The following is a 22,323-nucleotide window of genomic DNA, read 5'->3' on the forward strand; positions in this document are numbered from 1 at the left end:
ATTGACAGCGCGATACGATGACTTAAGCTATTTGAAATCCGTCTTTGCAAATACCAAACATGTGTTTTTATTTCACAATACGTGTTTTGCTTTACTCATTATACCCTTACCAGTTGTGGCATTTTTATAATGTTTCCACTTACATCCGGCAGTGTGCATCCCACCATCTCACACTAGTATGCTTGACGTCCAGAAGTACACGTCTGCTGACGAAAAACTTGACAAAATGACGCTTCACTATTGCATACAAATGTTTAATTGGCTCTGAAGCATTCGCTCGGTCTCGTTTCGTGAGTGGTTGGTGCGGGTTTCTCGTTTGGCAGTGGAAATTATCACACAGAAATTGTTGGCTGTAAAACTTTGTCCTAAGGTCAGTGTTCCGTACATCGATTCGATGCATCTGTGTCAGGTACATGTTGTGATGAGAATGGAGCCCTCAGAATCGGGTATGAGACAATTTTTTTCCTGATTAATCTACGACCGCATTCCCTATAGCTCGTCAACGATGGAAAGTTTCCATACTGCCAGATACAATGCAGAACATTCAGTACTCCCTGTACTCCTTGTAGTATGGTCCTTGGTTATCACTGTTACTTGACAACGACGTTGTCAATTAAAGCATGAAGCTGCATCATAATCAGTTGCGTGTGATGTCTGGGTCTCCAGTTTGACCGGAAAGCTGTCCCTCCCATAAGACATGTGGTGCCATGGTGCTAAGGCTCGCAAATCATTTCCACGCTACGTACACCAGCACGCTGTTCTGCTTGGAGGTACAGTACCACACCTACTGCACTGACAAGCTGGGACTCAGAATACGTGCCGTGATAAAGTTTATCGTTTGCATGCCACAGATCCAGGAAGTAGATGCATACTGACAATGATCTGAATAATTATACTGAGATTTGGTTGGGGAAGAATTTCGGGAAAGGGCTGTTTTTAACATAATGGAGCCGTTCATTCCATAAGGCAACGAAAGAACGGATTTAAATGCAGCAAGGAAGTGAACAAACAATATCCACTGAAACAAGCTCTAAAGAAAATCTCGAAACTTCTGGACAGTTGGGAATGTACTTCACAGCTATAATGATACCATATTCAGTTTAGGAGCAAGTGCGTTGCAACACAAAGTGGCAAATCAACAGAGGACGCAATAAATACTCGCCACATGGAGCTGGAGTGTCGACAAGCGGGGCAGACCGCTGCCACGGAAGGCAATCGTCGACAATCTGCGTGCAGAGGCACGGTCAGTGTGCTATAGGCGGCTTTGGCCTGTAGTGCTGGAGCCATTACTGAAGGTATCATGCGAGTCCAGTAATGAAGTGGATTGGCGGAATTTAGAAATGACCGACTGTAAAGGGCGATACGTGAACTACAGAAAGACACGAAATGGTGCGCTGCGTGGACTAGGAGGGCGGTACAGAAGTTCCACCACTGCCGCTGGAGCTCTGTGACCCCCTCCCCTCTTACATCTCCGGTTTTCGACTTTGTACTGACATCCAACAGAAGATAAACACGCTGGGTCGTATGAATAAAAAAGACGACGTTCTCTGGAGAAGATTCTCGGAGCAAAAGGACATCCACTGAGAAAGCTCTTACGAGCAAAACATTCGAAGCCATAATCTGTGACGAGAGGGTTCCTTTTTCTCACTACCTCTGCTCCCTGCTGAGTTCTCGGTGTGTGTGGTCTGCCGTGTCCGGCACAGAAAGCACGCGCAGTGTCACGTGTCATTCAGCTCGCTCAAACGGGCGACATGTCTGGAACCGGCATCAGTGTGTTCAGGCAGAGTTGCACTACGTTTCATTTTGTTTATTTTATGTGCGGCAACAAATTATTAAGACAACTACGTATACAGGTTACGAAAATGCATTTTCTTGAGATGTTACCGAATTTACAACATGCGGAAAACGTTTCAGTTATAGAAGTTAGGCGAACGTTATGCGAACGAAATCTTAAAATTACATGACTTTTTATCTACTCCAAGCCGGAACTGTGTCAGAGTTCTCTAACACGAGATAATTTTGGTTACTATGGTGAACATCGGGAATTGTCAGTGACACCGTTGTTTGGTGTAGGCCTACACCGAAGTTTTCTCGTACGTTAGTCTGAAAACTTAGGTCTAGTAAAAAGCAGCAAGAATGTTTTAATTTTAACTTCTTTTGAAAGGTTGTCCCCTCTTCTTTGGTGATTTTCTGGAGGGAAGTTCACCAGGCAAGTAATGCTCTTATTGTGAAACCCATATAAACTTCTACAGTATCTCTGTTCAGCATTTTGTTGGGCTACATATATCTTTCATTGCCTTCGAAGCAGCATGAATTCTGTCATTACTGTCAAAAAGTATGTAAAACTTAACCTGAACAGAACTTACTCAGCTCAAAGAATGCTAAAGAGCTCGTTTCAATGTTTTCCGATTGTGAGAAGCTCCTCTAGTTTTATTCATACGTAATCGGAGAACATTCTTTGTCTTAAGCAACATCCCTCACCTTTTTACTCACGTTGAGCACGTTCTCGGATGGAGTATATTCTCTGACTCGTTTTACTCATGTTAACCTCAAAATGTCCTCTCAAAATTTCCAGTACGAAGTATATCCTCCGTTTTACTATACTTGGCCAGCACCTCAGCTCTCACCTGGACTCTCCCAGTGGTTCTTCGCCGATCATCTCCCACCCTTCGCCGTCGTCTTCATTGCTTCACCACTCACAGAGAGCCGTAGTCTGGCAGCTCCTTCGCCACTGCCTCCGTCAAATGCTCCACCACCGTCGCCGCCACCTGCGCCACCGTCGACTCCCTCTCCAGCAGCGTCGCTGCCTCTGTCGCCAACACCGTCGCCAGCCCCAAACCGCGGCCCGCCCCATCGCCCCCACCACTGCCGGTGCAGGAAGTTCCAACCACATCCACCACCACTGTAGCTTCGTCACCGCCGTCATAAACTCCTGTCAATGTCCTTATCTACACACAACTGGGGCCACCTATTACACCACAACCCTCATGCATGCAGTCATAAGACCAAACAAATGAAATAGAATAGATAAAACCTCACGATTCCAAATGAAACCAAGCCAAAAATGATTTCACTAAATTTACGGACATGAAACCAATAATTCCTCTCAACTATCGTCTTTTGTATCTACATCTACATACATAATCCGCAAGCCACCGTGCGGTGCGTGGCGGAGGGTACCCTGTTCCACAACTAGTCGTTTCCTTTCCTGTTCCGCCGGCTGACAGAGCGAGGGGCAGACGCCTGTCTATATGCCTCCTTAGGAGCCGTAACTCCTCGTATCTTGCCTTCGTGGTCCCTACCAGAAATGTATGCTGGCGTCATTAGGATCGTTCTGCAGCCAGCTTCAAGTGCCGATTCTCTAAACTTTCTCAGTTGTTTTCTTCGAAATGAGTGTCTTCTTCCCTCCAACAATTCCCTGCTGAGCTCCCGAAGCATATACGTAACACTTGCATGCTGATCGAAACTCCGGTAAGAAATCTACCTGCTCCGCCTGAATTGTTTCGATGCCTTCTTTCTATCCGACCTGGTGCAGATCCCAAACACTCGAGCAATGCTGTACAAGAAGTCGCTCTAGTGTCCTAAACGGGGTCTCCCTCACACAGGAACCACATTTTCACAAAACTCTCCCAATAAACCGAAGCCGACCGTTGGCCCTCCCTACCAGAATCCTCACATGTTTATTCCATTTCATCTCGCTTCGCAAGATTACGGCCAGATATTTAAACGAAGTGACCGTGGTAAGCACGGTAAGTGGTAAGTGGTTTCGAACTGAGAATATGTTTAAGGATTCTGCAGGAAACAGGTGTTAGGGATATTGGTCTGTAATTTTGTGGGTCCGTTCTTTTACCTTTCTTATACACCAGAGTCACTTGCACTTTCTTCCATTCGCTTGGTTCTTAGCGCTGATCGCAAGATTCGCGGTATTCGCGGTAAATGCAAGCTAAGTAAGGGGCCAGTGCCGCACACTACTGTTTATAAAACCAAACTGGCATTCCATCTAGGCATTGCCACTTATTTATTTTCAGCTGTTTCAGCCGTTTCTCTACGCCAGCGGTACTCATTACTATGATTTCCATACGGGACTCTGTGCGATGGTCAAACGACGGCAAGTTTGTGCCATTCTCCTGCGTGAACGATTTCTTAAACGAGGAATTTTTAACTTCGGCCTTCCTTTTGGAATATTCTACCGCCAAAAGCAGACTGGTCAACGTGTGACTGAATAGAAGCGTTAGATCCGCTTAACGATTTTGCAGAGGACCAAAACTTTTTCCGGTTCTCCGATGGTAGCTGTGCTTCGCGCTCAGATCTTTTCACAGACGCACGAATCTCTACAAATCTTTCTGTCCTCATTTGCGCGTTCTCTTTTGAACCGAGAATGTAACAGCCTTTCGTTCCTCAGCATTTTCCGAATTTTGTTATTAAAGCACGATGAGTCTTTTCCGCCCTTTATCCACTTAGTAGGCGCATACTTTTCCGGATCACGATTTACAGTCTCTTTAAACTTTAGCCATAATTTTTCTATGGCCATAATTTTGGAATTAAATGATTGTATTTTATTGTCTAAGTGAGACGCTGACAACTGCATATCAACTCTCCTAGCGTTCTCGACTGATTTACTAACTTTCGTAACCATAGTCGCTATGATAACATCATGATCACTAATCCCCATCTCTATGGTGACGCCATCGATAAGGTCCTGCCTGTTTGTGCTGGCTGACGAACTAGCTGCTCAACACAGTTTTCGGAAAACGTGTTCAAAAGTCCTTCACAAGACTGTCTGTCTGCACGAGCTGCAGTGAATCCATAGATGTCCCAGTCTATACTCGGTAGGTTAAGGTCACCGCCAGCTAGTGTCGCGTGATCTGGATATTTATGCAATGCTGACTATTTACCTTCTTTGAATGGCTACACATCTGTCCCAGCGGAGTCGGGTGGGTGGTAAAAACATCCAACAAGTGATATGGTTTCACCTTGTCCTGTTATGTGCGACGACGTAACTTCACTATAGCACTCAAATTCAACCTCAGTAAAATGTTTTTTGTCAATTGCAATAAACACTTCGCCTCCTACGGCATCGAATATGTCTTTCCGATAAACATTCCAAGACTCGCTAAATATCTCAGTTCTTTTACTTTGGGTCTTACCCAGCTCTCAATTCAAGAATAATTTGAGGCTGAGAACGTTCATGGAGGAGAGTAAATTTGGGAACTATGTTATAAATACTTCCACAGTTGACTGATAAAAGTTTCAGAGCCGAACTGACTTTACTCTGAAAGATATCTGATTTCCCTAAATGTGTACCAACTGGCGAGTGTTCATGAGAGTACCTCAAACTACTGGCTACCCTGAAACCCCCCATGTACTCTCCACAAGTACTCTGCTATCCGATTAGCTGCTTCCTTTGTGTATCGCACCCCTGTCTTGAAATCACTGTTCCCTTCATTCCCACTGCCTGACACAATATCGATAGTTTTATCCCGTCACACTATCTGCATGTGTCTATACACAGTGAACCAGTAACCCACTCACAGTTCTGATGACAGATGTGGAGTAGCAAACCCAAAATCCCCACACAATAAACATTGTGGAGTAACAATACCGTTCCTCAAAAACAGCTCCAGTTGGCTACAAATCATGTTCCATCATCCTGCATAATACTTTATCCTGAGTGTGTATTTTACCACCCTGACCGTGACCTGTGCTACTGCCTGTCTCTGTCCGAGCCATCCTATAGCACATAATTTCGTTCCTCACACTGACCACAGCTTTATATCCACATCAGTTCCCATGATGAACTTAACTGTGGATGTCGGTTGATCACCTTCATTTCAAAACACCTAGCCCATTTCCCAGACACACACATCCCAAAGTGACTCCCCTATCGACCTCTTCAGATATAACTGCAGAAGTCTTTCATCCTATTGATAGTAATCACATCGTAATCCATGTTCTCCACCTCCATAGCTATCCCACGATAAGCCACCTGAAATAACCCAACAACACCGCCACAAGACCTGGGGTGCCTGCTAGGAGCTTGCCCTTTCCCACATAGGAAGCCACCTGCTCACCCTCCGTAGCGCCAACATATTACACTACTCCATTCCACGGCCCCATATGTCAACCACTCGAGAGACTATTCCGCTTTCCTCCCGCTCACAACCTACAGTATTTACGCTCTATGCTACGGACTGACTTAAACATACCAACCACCGGACAAAATATAAGAACGATGGCTATCCGCTTCCTGCCCTCTGCTGACGTCTTCCCATCTTCCCTCATCGCTGCTTGGATTTTTCCTCCATCTATTGAGATGAACATGACTTGTGGCCTCTTTTCCTCACCGACTGGATGCCAGTATCTGGACTAGAGTCGCTACTACAAGGTATTACCGTAATTTCTCCCGAAGTGTTTTTTTTTTTTTTTTTTTTTTGTCCCGCATAACACGAGGACACGCTCACTTTTCGTGTCAGGTTCCACATCATTGTTTCCTCAAATTATGAAAACTTCGGAAGTGTCTGTAACGATCAATACTTTCTCTAGTAAATGCAGTAACGTCGTTTATTGTGTCAGTTTTCTCCGCTGGTCTGTTACGTAATACGTGGCACATTTTAAGACACAATACGAATCAAAAATCGAAGGCTAAACGGAGTCAAAAACCCTTGTGAATCACGAGTTTCTTTAACCATGTCCTTCACTACTGCCTATTAGTGCTAGTTCTTTACTCCATTTTGAATTAAATGACCCCTGTGTTTTCTATAGCTTTAATGAATACTTCCATGGATAAAAGTGAGATAAGCTCCAATAAACCATAGTGAGTAAGACAGACATTTGAGTGTACACTGGTTTATACCTGATTATCACATGCCCTGGCCTGTCCTTGTCTTCTTCCACCTCGTAGTGCTCCACCTGTTTGCTGGCGAATTGCAAGTCCTGTAACCATCCGGTTGATTTCGTGCGCAGCATGTCTTTCACACGTTTCATGTCCTTAATCCAACGGTGGAGTTGCTGATCACTTGCGTGGTTACCCTGAGACACACAGAAAATAGTTCAAATTACTTTCATAACATCCACAAGCAGCAGCCTGTCTTATGTAATAGTGCTACATGTAACTGTATATTGACACTGAAATTACTGCCAGCGCATGAGTGTAGTACATTCAGTTTTGTACAGGCATAAAAACATTAATGCACAGCAGATGCCTAGTGGGGTTTTATTAAATAAATACATTTCTCAAACTGTGACATCCGATTAGAGAGGTGCAGATATTTCTTGGTAGTTGACATTACAGACGTCTGAATGTATGAATGTATACTCCCGTGACGATGTATCCAACTGAAATGTTCTGGAGCTGCCAGCAGCGTCGAGTTCCTACGTGTAAAGCCACATGGCGTGTCTGGAACTCTGAGCAGATTCTATTCAAACTTTTGAACGATTTTCGAAAATAGAATGGCCAGACTGTTGACAAATCCGTCAAAATCCTACTCGTTACCAACGCTGTGAGAAACCTGAACACATGTTATGACCTTCTACAAACGCAACGATAGACATCAGCCGCTCCATATCTGAAACATTATCTGAGTTAATTGCGCACACACGAAATGTCAGTTTGACTCAAAATGTTGTAGTGTTTGTCTGTTGCCTGGCTGATCGCTTTTGCCGAAAATTTGCGTTTGTAGCTCGTCATCTAACACGATGTCGTCTGTATCTGAACACGTCTCGAATATTGGAGATTTGAAGGAATGTATTGACTGTCCGAGTGTTAAGATCATTTTTTCTGGACCATTTTCGAGTGCGAAGTTTACATTTGTGTCACGTATTAAGGTCTATGCTCCTTTGACGTTGTACAAATTGTAGGCTTCTAAGTCACTGTAATAAAGATATGGCGATTTAAATTACATAATTTCATACTTGAAAAATCACTCACAAAAATCTATAAGGTGCTCCCTGTTGATTTAGAATCATGACATTTAGGAAGAAGCCAGATTTCAGAGTGCAAATAAAGGAAAAAATCTTAAAATCCATAATTGGTAACTATATAACTCTAGAAAATACTTTTCGTATTATTTTTTATCAGTCTATCTATTTGTCTGTCCATCTGTTAAGAATCTTTTTCTCTGGATCAGTTCTGGGTATCATGTTGAAATTATGTCACATACAAAGGTATACGGACCCTTGGCGGCGTAAAATTTGTAAGCTTATAACTCACCCCAGTCAACAGATACGGCCGTTTATGTCTCGTGTTTTGATAATCGAAAACTCACTCATCGACTTGTAATCATGCGATTTGGCAACAACTAAGTTTTCCGGTACAAGAAAAGCAAAAATCTGAAACTTGTTAACTTTTAATTATATCACATAAAAATGTCGTTTTCGATTTGGACATGCATTGTGTTCATGACCTGTTGAAAGTATAACATACGAACATTATTGCATCCAAACATAAAATGTATGTTGTATTCATGATTTAGTACGTAAACGGAAATATGTTTTTAAATCTTCTCTCCCTACATACATAAACTAAAGTCCTCTGCTTGCTTGTTCTTGTTTGTTTGGGCTGGGCTGAGGAAATAACGTAGAATTTCTGGACCGATCTTAGTATTGCTGGGAGCAGTATCTTGCCAGTAAAGTTACAGAGTTTCGATAACCGGTAAAAATCATTGGGAATCTCGATGCCCAGGATGGGGAGTCTGTACAGAACCCCATTCTGTTTTCCTTTTTTCTATCTACCCTAGCTTCACCCAGTATATTGTTCTGGAAGGTGAGTGCTCACCACAGACATGGGTGCCGTCGGGGGAGTCTGAGGGAAGTGGGACAGAACTGCTGTTGTGCTCTGTACGTGGGGTCCCCAATCCTTTTGGGTCACACTGAAACAGGTGACAGTGGCTCCACAATAGATTATATTGAGATAGGGAACCAACACTCGAGGGTGCATATTTATTGTGTTAAGGACATACACAGCATACACCACCTAACAACAATGTAGCTCATAGCAATTCTTCAAAGCAACGACTGTCAGTCTGAATGAATGCATGTATTGCAATGATGCCTGCAGTTCTTCACACCCTTGCAAAGATCTCGGGTGTCCGTTGTGCACAGAACAGTAGCATCTGATAAACAGTGTACACACCTGACCACCAAACGGACCTACTGTACACAACTAGGCTCGTAGCACTCAAGCATCGCAGTGGCGCATTAACCTGTGCCGCCAGCACACCACTGACCCTGCTGTCAGCTGTCCATTGCATCAGATAGCTTGTGTCGTGTTCATGGTGAGGTGTGTTGCTGTGTACAGCGCACAATGAGTAATCAAAGGTGAAATGTGCAAGCACTGCGACGAACGGATTTTGAGCCATATGTCTGCTTGTGTCAATCCAGTATCGTTCACAGCGCTGTAGTGTCCAACTTCATACAGTTTGTATTGTTTGTGGATGAGGCCTCATTCATAAGTGATGTTGTTTTCAAAAACCAAACAGGCAGATCTAGAATGAGGACAACACCCACGCTAGCCATATCGGAGGCCAACAGCAAAGATTCTCAGTCAAGGTATTTTAGGGCATTATCCAAGATCATTCCACTTTGATGTTAATGTTTGCAAGCACCTGAAGAATACTCACCTCATTGTAGGACTGGAAAGGTGGGGGGGGGGGGGGGGGTCCTCTCTGATGGCCATTGCGATCGCTGGATCTTACAACCCTCGACTTAATTCTCTGAGGTTATGCCAAGATGTAGGTGTACGAAACACCGGTAGATACCGCTGAACACCTGCTTGCCAGGGTCCAAGCTGCCCGCCTCCTGGTACAACATTGTTGCTCACGGGCGAGGCCTCCGCGACGAGTGCGGCCGCTTCATGTTTAAAGATGATTGAAGATGTGGCTGTTGTCACACGCATCGACTCAGTCTGTGTCTCGACAAGTTCCTACACAGTTGTCACTTCCGCCCAGCTGCTCAGAACAATGCAGTGTGACATGTCTTGGAAGACAGTAGCGTGACTGACTCGATTCCACTATCGCAGTAGCCGCCACGATACAGGAATGACCTGTGAGGATATGCTGACATCACTCCGAAACTGTGATCACAGAGAGAGCGTCATGCAGTCAAAGGTCATGAGGTGGTGGTATGAATGTGGGAAATTTTGAAGAACACTGACTGACATACAGTTGAATGATTCCAAATTCAGGATGGCAGACACCTTAGGCAAGTGTACGGTGGTGGAGAGAAAAACGGATTTACTTGTGTTGCAGATATGTGCAAATATTATTTTCTTAATACAATTTTTGTACCTATTTCAATACTGCCGAGCTCATTTTTTACAGTTCTTTTGTCAGCTGTGTTTATTTACCAGGCGACATCTACACTCTTTTTGGAGAACTGTCGAGATGATTTCCCAAGTTTCTGCAATGTGTCGCTCAAAACGTAACCGATCAGCAGCTACTTGCAGCCAGCATATTCCATTTCGCGCATTTCTGTCACTACACAATCCCACTCGTTTAATATGTGGAAGTTCTTCTTCTTACGAGAGATAAACCCGTTTGTGCTGCCTTGCGTCCACGCATGGTAAGTAATGAGAGTAGTAGCAAGTTGTGAGGGGCATGTTCAAATGTGTACCAACACGCTGGGCACTGTCGCAATGCGCTATGTGTAAGTAATGTTAGTGGGGAGAGAAGAAGCGTGATGGATTGCGACTTGAATTGCTGATCAGCGCACGCTGCGTGGCTGAACGGCCAGTGGCGACACCTACAACGTGCTGACATGAGGAAAGTTTCCAACCGATTTCTCAAACCCAAACAGCAGTTGACCGGCGTTGCCTGGTGAAACGTTGTTATGATGCCTCGTGTAGGGAGGAGAAATGCGCACCATCACGTTTCCGACTTTGATAAAGGTCCGATTGTAGCCTATCGCGATTGCGGTTTATCGTATCGCGACATTGCTGCTCGCTTTGGTCGAGATCCAATGACTGTTAGCAGAGTATGGAATCGGTGGGTTCAGGAAGGTAATACGGAACGCCGTGCTGTATCCCAACGGCCTCGTATCACTAGCAGTCGAGATGACAGGCATCTTATCCGCATGGCTGTAATGGATCGTGCAGCCATGTCCAGATGGGGACGTTTGCAAGACAACAATCATCTGCACGAACAGTTCGACGACGCTTGCAGCAGTATGGACTATCAGCTTGGAGACTGTGGCTGCGGTTACCCTTGACACTGCATCACAGACAGGAGCGCCTGCTATGGTGTAGTCAACCACGAACCCGGGTGCACGAATGGCAAAACGTAATTTTTTCGGATGAATCCAGGTTCTGTTTACGGCATCATGATGGTCGCATCCGTGTTTGGCGACGTCGCGGGAACGCACATTGGAAGCGCGTATTCGTCATCGCCATACTGGCGTATCACCCGGCGTGATGGTATGGGGTGCCATCGGTTACACGTCTCTGTCACCTCTTGTTCGCAATGACGGCACTTTGAACAGTGGACGTTACATTGCAGATGTCTTACGACCCGTGGCTCTACCTTCATTCGATCCCTGCGAAATCCTACATTTCAGCAGGACAATTCCTGACCGCATGTTGCAGGTCCTGTACGGGCCTTTCTGGATACAGAAAATGTTCGACTGCTGCCCTGGCCAGCACATTCTCCAGATCTCTCACCAATTGAAAACGTCTGGTCAATGGTGGCCGAGCAACTGGCTCGTCACAATACGTCAGTCACTACTCTTGATGAACTGTGGTATCGTGTTGAGGCTGCATGGGCAGCTGTACCTGTACACGCCATCAAAGCTCTGTTTGACTCAATGCCCAGACGTATCAAGGCCGTTATTACGGCCACAGGTGGTTGTTCTGGGTACTGATTTCTCAGGATCTACGCACCGAAATTCCATGAAAATGTAATCACTGTCATTTCTAGAATAATATATTTGTCCAATGAATACACGTTTATCATGTACATTTCTTCTTGGTGTAGCAATTTTAATGGCTATTAGTGTAAGTGATTCTTATGGGTTCCACTTCTTCTTTTCTAGCTGTGAGCAGGCGTTACTCGCTGTGGGATCTGAACCCAGCAGCTGATAATGATGATGACGATGATGATGATCTCTGGGGAACGACTTCGATCGTTCAGAGGCACATATCGCTTATTCTACAGTATTAAATGTTGTTTGTTATTTTTGAGATGCTCTAGTTTGTAGATGTTCTCAATGCGAAAATCGGTGTGTAGACACGACCACCAGCTACTAGTTCTTTTGCACCTGTGTTTTCGTTTGGGTTTGTCCATATTCTTTCAGACACATTCCCCTGCCGACGTCATACACCTCCTCTAGTACCCATGCTGGATATGCCCTTAATGACAAACATGCCCACTGATGATGAGTTGCTGGAAGTGTATTCCAGTAATGAACACAACAACAGTTTTACTTGTAAGTACTCAGAATTTATTATTATTGTTATACGAATAAGGATTTTTATTTCTCCTTCCTTAGATACTTATCAACTGCGTCTCTTTCTCCTTCTTCTATGCAGCGTTATTAGGAGTTGGACGTGTTGTTGAGGGGAAGAGCATTGTCCAAGTTAGGGGGAGACCTGTCGTGACGTCATGGGGTGAGTCGATACCAGAGCGGTCATACTGAGTCACTTTTCTGAGGTGCAGGAAGGGGGGTCGTGTAAGACACTCAGCTGTATGCTCTGCCTTGATTTATGTTCATAAGATTTTGATCAACTTATTGTGGGGTCCAGCAACATCTCTCTTCAAAAGTATATACTGCTAACAAAAAGCATGTCCTAATGCCCAGAATCATGACGAGAGGAGTTTAAATTGATTTCCATGTTTGCTTCTCACTAGTGATAGAAATTAACCAAAAAATACGGGGCATACAGATAGACAACAAACACCAGATGTCCAGTGACGTTCTAATTTCTCGTTTATGGCCGAATGTAGGAAATCCATAAGAAGAAGACAAACATTAACACGCTGTGTGGCACATCGACAAAGAAGTCGAGCGTAAATTAGGTGGTCCCCTCTTCTTGTCCATATTAGCCGAGAAACATCCAAAAAGTGTAGACCTGCTGCTAATCTCTGAAGACGATAGGCAACACAACGTTTGGATAAAATGCATGACCCACCTACGTCCCTCTGAAATGAAAACAAAAAAGGTGCAAGATATTTTTGCTGTAGATGTCTCAAGACGTTTACCAAGAGCGTGTATCTTGAAAGACACCTGATTGACTGCTAGAGCCAGGAAGCAATAGGTGTGGAAATGATTATCAAGGATAAACGGTTCTCGAAGTTTAAGAATGCCTCTCACCAACACTTCTGCCCTTCGTCGTTTACGTCGATTTAGAGCGCCTCCTAGCTCCTGTGGTACAGTGTGAACGTGCTGCCTCTGCCTCCCGTCTCACTGTCACAAAATGATGCATACGACATGTGGCTACCCATCAAGATCTGTGCACTAAAATTAAAATCTTATGTCAAGGGAATAGGGCGAGATGGCTGCTCACTGAGCTTGAAAGTCTTGTACGCGATGTTTATAGTGAAAACGTCCTCATGACCAACGTGAAGGAGAATGATGCACTGTACAAGCAGGCAGCTGATCATTGTACCTGGGGACTGTGACTGGACAGAGGTGAGGAAGCTCCCTGTAGAGACTGTTGCCACGTAACGGGGAAGTCCCAGAGTGCAGGTGATATCCGTGTAGCTTTAAGTACCAACTGCCACAGCACACAGCCATCTTTTCCACAATTTAGATGCCCACTTTCTAGTTCAGCACTTTGACGAGTCTGGGTGGTAGGATGATAAGATGTGTGTCATTGCTGACACCGTTGACAGATACATGCCGCTTCAAAGAGGATCACACCACTTCCTGGATTCACAACGCTTCATGCTCACGTCTCTTTAGAAATTTGCTGAACCAACGCGTCCTGAAGATATTCGTAGCAAAGGGAGCCACTTATCTCGATGGTGTAGGGTTTCAGCTTGTGATAGAGAAGAGGTCTTTCTACACGAACATCTGGACTCTCTAGTAAAGTAAGAGGCATTTCCATAATGAATGCAATAAACAGGCACTTGGTGAATGAATGGCAGGACGGCATCTCTGATTTATCAGAACATGTAAAATGATGAACACCAACATCTTCGAGAAGTTGTGCAGCATATGGCTGAGATTACGTGGGATGCCATGTTAAGAAAGACACAAGCCAGCAGCGAAGTCTTGACCAACGTTGAGATGCATGTCTTCCTGGAACATGCGGTCCACGAGTGACTTTGCCAATGTGTGCGCAGGTATTCCAAGGCAAATAACTTGCAAATAATCGAGGGGGAGTACAGGTTGTCTGACGATTTCAGTTTAATCCTTTACCTGGATGTAAACTGTCTCTAAAGGCAAACCATGCAACAACGTCTACCATTTGGAGGGTTCTGATGGATGTCCAAAGGGGAAATCAGCAGACTGAGGAAAGAGATCAAATATGTGGCTGCTGATGCTGTTGAGGGATATGTCCTAGAGTTAGAGCTGGACTATCCCACAAGTCTGCATGACAGACACGGTGATTTGCACAGCCTGAAAGACTTTCACGTTCAGGGACTTAAACAGGTGCCTCCTCAAGGGCATTGGCGCTGCACCACAAATGCTTATCAGGAGACCTTTCGATTGAGGTTATATACTGAGGTATATACTGCAATTCCAGCTGGAAGCAGGGGTGTCCTACCACGATCACAAGTGGTTCATCGGGGGGCATAGGTGTGGAAATCTGCTGCACCCAGACTATTTACTGATGTGTCTGGGTGGGTTTATTTGTTAGTAAAAAGATAAAAAGGTGTTCCACTTGACTGGGTGTGTGTGGAATAGTTTGATGAACTGTTTGTCACAGTTCTGACTGCATGTTCGAGATTATGAATGTTTCATTGCACACTGCGTGCGTCCATGTCTGCGTGTGTGTGTGTGTGTGTGTGAGAGAGAGAGAGAGAGAGAGAGAGAGAGAGAGAGAGAGAGAGAGAGAAAGAGAGAGAGACAGAGTATATATTTCGTGTGGAACATGTACAATATGCATCCGTGTAAAGAAAGTATTTTATATGTTTATGGTGCGTGCGTGTGTGTGTGTGTGTGTGTGTGTGTGTGTGTGTGTGTGTGTGTGTATTGTTTTTGACTTGCCATTGCTTTTGCTGTTCTAAGTATGTACACACTGAAAACTTCTCTCTCCCTCTCTCTCTCTCTCTCTCTCTCTCTCTCTCTCTCTCTGAGTTACTAATAAGTGTTTAATACATTGGAAATTAAAAAATTACCTTATTCACAAAAGAACGTGTATATTGTAATGAATCAATTACGAAATAACAAAACTGTTACGTATATAACAAATACGAGAAAAAATGGAAATTAAAAAGCTTTCAGTTGTTTTCACAATACAGTTGTTCTTCTTTTTCATATTTTTTTGAATGAAATACCTCCTTTATCAGTTTTATATTGATGGCAGGAACCAGAGAAATAAGAAATCATTTTCGAATACAATATTTTTTAAATTTACATACATACATACATGGCCAACCGGTTCTAGACGGGATCGCGATTTATCGCCTCCAATTCGTATTTGCGTAAGTAGATCTTTGCGGATGTGCGCCAGGAATACTGCACGCGTTTACGTGTGTGTGTGTGTGTGTGGGACGTGCGTCACGTCCTCGCAGTGACGGCGTGCGGTTAGCGGTCAGCGGGCACCTAACATCCCGTTTGTGGTCTGAGCCGCTTCGCGCTTCCGACAGCCCGGCTGTGGGCGTCACAACACAGGGCGAGGGAGGCCAGCGAGCGACACGGGCCGAGTCCACACAGTAGGGGGTGCAGCGCACAGACAAACCCAAAATCACTGTAGTGGTGACACGTGGCTGCAGTCGACTCTTACCAGTACGTCGACAAGCAGTATAGAAAACGAAAAATAAAATTCAGAATTTCCCTCGTTGTGCAGGAGCAGTGAATTGGAAGGTGGTGCACACTTTTATATCTGCACCCTCCAATACGTTGAATCCGTCGTCCTTGCCATGGCGCCACTGCGCTTTCTGCCGTCTAGACCTAATCTATGCCGGCCGGTGTGGCCGAGCGGTCCTAAGCGCTTCAGTCTGGAACCGCGCGACTGCTACTGTCGCTGGTTCGAATCCTGCCTCTGGCATGGATGTGTGTGATGTCCTTAGTTTAGTTAGGTTTAAGTGATTCTAAGTTCTAGGGACTGATGACCTGATAAGTTAAGTCCCGTAGTGCTCAGAGCCATTTGAACTATTCTGAACATACATACATACATATTTGCACACGGTATGATGTGAGAGCCCAGTTACCAGGGGCACAGGGTCAAAATCGTAAGCTGCGTCGTTACCTGGGCCACAGCACGCTTTGCCGTACTACTCTGTAGGGCTGTAGTGAAGAACGACGAGAGGAATTATCTCGAATACGAATACCTCAAGACTGCTGCAGCTGTCTGAAGACTTAAGTTTACTTCAGAAAGCAAAGTGTGTCTTTAAATCGGAACTATCTGTACAACATTGGTTTCACGGAATAACTTTTCGCAATTACACTTTTCCTAATCAGGTGCAGTGTATGACCAACGAAGCGTATCTGCACCGCAAATGTAATAAAGAAGTCGTCCTTTAAACATTCTCGCAAGCTGTGAGGTACTAACTCTACAAAATATTGGATACGTATCAGGTAAATTGCCTTTGCTGCAGTGAAATGCTTGGATTATGGTAACGAAAACAAGATGCAATGACAGGACATGATACGATGTCGGCAGAAACCATTCTTAAATACGGAACCCGCAACTATCAATCGTTGAAATTACCATCCCGCAAACATCCGTAATATTTATAGGAATAAGATTTAATCTAGCCAGAACCTTTTCAGTTCACTAAAACAGGTATCGCCTAATTCTCTTCTCAAAGGATCCAAAATGAGGCTCACACGATACTTTAGGGACTGGCACGTTGGTACATACGCCACCAAAAGTTACACAAAGACACAGATCATACTGCGTCCTTTTGCTTTCCATGTATACTACTGTCAGAATCCAAACAGTCATAATGCACAGTGGCCATTCTATGTGTTAAGGTTGGGTTGTTTGGGGAAGGAGACGATACAGCGAGGTCATCGGTCTCATCGGATTAGGGAAGGATGGGGAAGGAAGTCGGCCGTGCCCTAAATCAGAATGTCCGGACACGGGATTGAACCGTCGTCCTCCCGAATGCGAGTCCAGTGTATGTGTTAAGACCACATAACTGTTATTCTCGGTAGTGGGAAAATCACTGGTGGTAGTGTTCATAAATCATAGACAGAGAATTCAGACTCGATAATGGTTCGAGTTAGCCCACGAGACACGTGCAGAAAGGCTAACGACTGAGATGAATGCTCTCAGAAAGCAGCATCCGGTTTCACGTTAGTCTGGCACAGATTTTCATTGGCCTTGACGCATTCACCAGATATTCCGCTTGTGACTGTAGTAGCACAGTGCCTTTAACAAAGCCACTCGCAGACGCAACACGCGCTAACTGGTGGACGCCAACTGCATGTCTTCGTTATTGACGCGCGTCCTCTGTGGCTGCGGCGGCTGGGGCATTGCCGTGTCACACGGACAGTGCTGGCTGGCAGTGGTGAGCACATGGCGTCGAGCCACAAGTGTCAGCTGCGCTATCGTCTGGGATATGGTCACGTGAATGTTAAGGCGGGAAGAGTTTGAGCAGTTGCAACGAACTGTATAAATTATGTGGTATGTATACAGGTTCATTACGAGATTTGAAGTTGACGAACCTCCATGTTGAGAGAAGTAATTTTATAGGCCTTCCATATGGAGTAGGGATTCTTAGGAAGAGAAGATGCTGATGGAGACTTGAAATGCCACACTCAGACTCTAGACGACTCTCCATTCAATATGAAGCTAACATGCTTCAGCTTCTAAAGCAGGACCGGATGCAAAGTTATCTGCTCTGTTAAAGAAGTAGCTAGCAAACTGGATGTGAACAGCGCGTAGCGTTGCGCAGTTGGAGGTGAGCCGCCAGCAGTGGTGGATGTGGGGAGAGAGATGGCGGAAGTTTTGAAATTGAACTGCTATATATATTATGATTATTAAGGTAAATACAGTGTTTGTTCTCTATTAAAATCTTTCATTTGCTAACTATCCCTATCAGTAGTTAGTGACTTCCGTAGTTTGAATCTTTTATTTAGCTGGCAGTAGTGGCGCTCGCTGTATTGCAGTAGTTCGAGTAACGAAGATTTTTGTGAGGTAAGTGATTTGTGAAAGGTATAGGTTAATGTTAGTCAGGGCCATTCTTTTGTAGGGATTTTTGAAAGTCAGATTGCGTTGCGCTAAATAATATTGTGTGTCAGGTTAAGCACAGTTTTGTATAAATTGTTCTAAGGGGACGTTTCAATAGCTACAGTGTGAAGAAGGTAAACTGGGAAACACTCTCCAAGAACTGACCAGGTGGTGTGTGTCATTTTCTCACCCCCTGTACGTTTAATACAGTTTATAAGAGGAGGAAAAAACTCCACTTACCATACGTTCGAATGCGAGGGGAACCAACAGCTGTGAGGCGTGCGTCGCATCGAGTGAGAGCAGCGGCGCCAAGTCCCGCCAGTAGCTGGAGAGTCCTTTCCGGAAAACAGTCGCCTGGTCCTGGAGTGCTGCACAAGACGGGAGACGACGGACTGGTGAACAAGCCAGTGGATCAGACTTCTGTAGGAAGCACAGCTTTCCCTTTCTGCCCCCACAAAGTGTATGCAGGTAGCATTTACCTTTTGAAACTAGATCAATATACAATGTCAGTAATCGTATGAGTTACAGAATGGACACCTTGACCGGACACAAAGCTCATATTCCAGCGACAAATTTAAAGAGCACATCAAGCAAAGAGAGAGGAGCACCATCACCTAACGTAGATCCAGTAATAAAAATTAACCTAATGGTAGAAGTATCAAAATACCTGAAGAAGTGGAAATATACAACTATTTCAAAAATCACCCACACAGCTTGCCCAACAATAAGACAGATTTAAGAAATAAGAGACCTCGAGATAAATTCCAGTCAGTTTTACGTGCTATTAATAGAAAGTAACATAAATGAGACTGTATAGTTTAGCTATTTGACTTTGACTTACTGACAAGCATAGGACGTAACGATTTGCACAGAATTGTGTCTATGCTGGTTTTATAATATGAGTAGTCTTTGCAACGTTTCCCGTGAGTTGTATGATATGTATGGAAATGAGGAAGAATTATGTCCACTCATAAACGTTTTATATTTAGGATGTATTTATTTTAACATAAGTAATATATTTTAGTAATTCAGTAAAAAATTGAATAAGGTGTTTTGAAAGTGTAGCTGAAAAAGTCATTCTCGGCCTAAACTTTCTAAGGACCATGGAAATGTATGACTACATTTGTACTGGTACAGTACCTTACATATTAACAGTACATTTTACAATTATATGATGATAGACATAATGTTCTGTAATGTGTGACATGTATCCCATCACATGTTTTTATCTCTTTTTTTGTACTCCTTTTTCTTTTTATTTGTCCACCGGATCAATTCATGTACGAAAGTTGTTGTGAATGCGATTTATAACTTTGTTTTTAATGTGGTACAAAGAATACACATGTAAAATTATATATATATATATATATATATATATATATATATATATATATATATATATACTCCTGGAAATTGAAATAAGAACACCGTGAATTGATTGTCCCAGGAAGGGGAAACTTTATTGACACATTCCTGGGGTCAGATACATCACATGATCACACTGACAGAACCACAGGCACATAGACACAGGCAACAGAGCATGCACAATGTCGGCACTAGTACAGTGTATATCCACCTTTCGCAGCAATGCAGGCTGCTATTCTCCCACGGAGACGATCGTAGAGATGCTGGATGTAGTCCTGTGGAACGGCTTGCCATGCCATTTCCACCTGGCGCCTCAGTTGGACCAGCGTTCGTGCTGGACGTGCAGACCGCGTGAGACGACGCTTCATCCAGTCCCAAACATGCTCAATGGGGGACAGATCCGGAGATCTTGCTGGTCAGGGTAGTTGACTTACACCTTCTAGAGCACGTTGGGTGGCACGGGATACATGCGGACGTGCATTGTCCTGTTGGAACAGCAAGTTCCCTTGCCGGTCTAGGAATGGTAGAACGATGGGTTCGATGACGGTTTGGATGTACCGTGCACTATTCAGTGTCCCCTCGACGATCACCAGTGGTGTACGGCCAGTGTAGGAGATCGCTCCCCACACCATGATGCCGGGTGTTGGCCCTGTGTGCCTCGGCCGTATGCAGTCCTGATTGTGGCGCTCACCTACACGGCGCCAAACACGCATACGACCATCATTGGCACCAAGGCAGAAGCGACTCTCATCGCTGAAGACGACACGTCTCCATTCGTCCCTCCATTCACGCCTGTCGCGACACCACTGGAGGCGGGCTGCACGATGTTGGGGCGTGAGCGGAAGACGGCCTAACGGTGTGCGGGACCGTAGCCCAGCTTCATGGAGACGGTTGCGAATGGTCCTCGCCGATACCCCAGGAGCAACAGTGTCCCTAATTTGCTGGGAAGTGGCGGTGCGGTCCCCTACGGCACTGCGTAGGATCCTACGGTCTTGGCGTGCATCCGTGCGTCGCTGCGGTCCGGTCCCAGGTCGACGGGCACGTGCACCTTCCGCCGACCACTGGCGACAACATCGATGTACTGTGGAGACCTCACACCCCACCTGTTGAGCAATTCGGCGGTACGTCCACCCGGCCTCCCGCATGCCCACTATACGCCCTCGCTCAAAGTCCGTCAACTGCACATACGGTTCACGTCCACGCTGTCGCGGCATGCTACCAGTGTTAAAGACTGCGATGGAGCTCCGTATGCCACGGCAAACTGGCTGACACTGACGGCGGCGGTGCACAAATGCTGCGCAGCTAGCGCCATTTGACGGCCAACACCGCGGTTCCTGGTGTGTCCGCTGTGCCGTGCGTGTGACCATTGCTTGTACAGCCCTCTCGCAGTGTCCGGAGCAAGTATGGTGGGTCTGATACACCGGTGTCAATGTGTTCTTTTTTCCATTTCCAGGAGTGTATATATATATACACGTCAGAAGATTTGTAAATTTTGACACCTCCAGTGGCCCGATGCAAGTGATGTGCTGTTTTTAGCATTTTTTGTAATATAACTGCCTCATGTATGGGAGGATAGTGGCGTTCTATACATGCCATCTGCATTTCACTTTTCGGTTATTGCTGTATACCTGTATAAAGGGCATAGGATCGAAAATGTAGTCGTGAAAACAAATAATGTTACAGTTAATGGCAGACAGAACGTCTTTAAGAAAAATACTGCATTATTTTTATGCCTGTGCCAGATTTTTGGCATTTCGTTCTTATGCGAGCCCACTTTCAGTACAAAAAAGACATTGCTACAGATGGAGAATGATGTGTGTACACGATGTTTGTTCTGTTCCTAATGCTATTGGAATTACTCAGCGCAAATCGCAAAAGAGAAAGTCCAAAGAACGCGCATCTTAATGACTTTGTAAAAAAAACGAATCATCGGCATGAGGGACTTGAGAGCATCGTACACATTACACTGGTATCTGGCTGTAGGGCAACGACTGCAGAATGTATAGCAACGGGTTGGGAGAAGTTCACCAGCCATCACAGACAGACCGGTGTAACCTGGGTTGAGATCTGTGGCTACCACTGACACCACACCACAAGCAGCATAGTGTAGGGCGTTCTGTGGTGTTCAGCGGCGGGAGTCGCTTTTGCCTGTGGCGGTCAGGTGGACGCTGCTCTGTCCTCAGGTGGCCTCGTGAGACGTCACGGGAAGCAGCGGTCGTCGAGGTGCCTACCTCTGCAGCCCACAGAAACAAACAGGGGTCAGGAAGACTCGCGATCAAATCATGTGGAAGGCATGTGGAAGAGTTCTTAGGAATTTCGAAAATTTTTCAGAAATTTGGAAGCCAAATTATTATTCAAACTGGTTCTCCAGATAAACAATCAGTATCTCTTGAAAATATCATTCACATAGTTCTGTATGTTCAAGGACACATAAGTGTGAGGACATCCGCACAATTACCTAAAGAGCTCTCACACTCAAGTTGCTGACAAGAATATGTATATAAGAGGAAAAAGTAGATTGAGGAAGTGCTAGATGACGATCAATTTGGTTTTAGGAAAGATAAAGACATCAGCGAAGGACTTCTCAGTTGGCGATTGATGGTTAAAGCGAGACTTAAGGAAAATCTAGGCATGTCAAATGGTTCAAATGGCTCTGAGCACTATGGGACTCAACTGCTGAGGTC

The 22,323-nt window shown here is 44.9% G+C and overlaps 1 protein-coding gene across 5 annotated transcripts in view; it reads right to left on the bottom strand.

The window, feature by feature from the left end:
• Nucleotides 1-22,323, bottom strand: part of LOC126215242 (uncharacterized) — an 80,399-nt gene that overhangs the window by 23,751 nt on the left and 34,325 nt on the right. For all 5 annotated transcript variants that reach the window (XM_049941908.1, XM_049941907.1, XM_049941906.1 and 2 more), the window contains 2 exons: nucleotides 18,515-18,642; nucleotides 6,854-7,029 (listed from right to left, as the gene is read on the bottom strand). In XM_049941908.1, coding sequence (XP_049797865.1) covers nucleotides 6,854-7,029; nucleotides 18,515-18,642 — 304 coding nt within the window. The remainder of the gene's footprint in view (nucleotides 1-6,853; nucleotides 7,030-18,514; nucleotides 18,643-22,323) is intronic.

This window comes from Schistocerca nitens, chromosome 12 (assembly GCF_023898315.1).
Source record: "Schistocerca nitens isolate TAMUIC-IGC-003100 chromosome 12, iqSchNite1.1, whole genome shotgun sequence".
NCBI classification, from domain to species: domain Eukaryota; kingdom Metazoa; phylum Arthropoda; class Insecta; order Orthoptera; family Acrididae; genus Schistocerca; species Schistocerca nitens.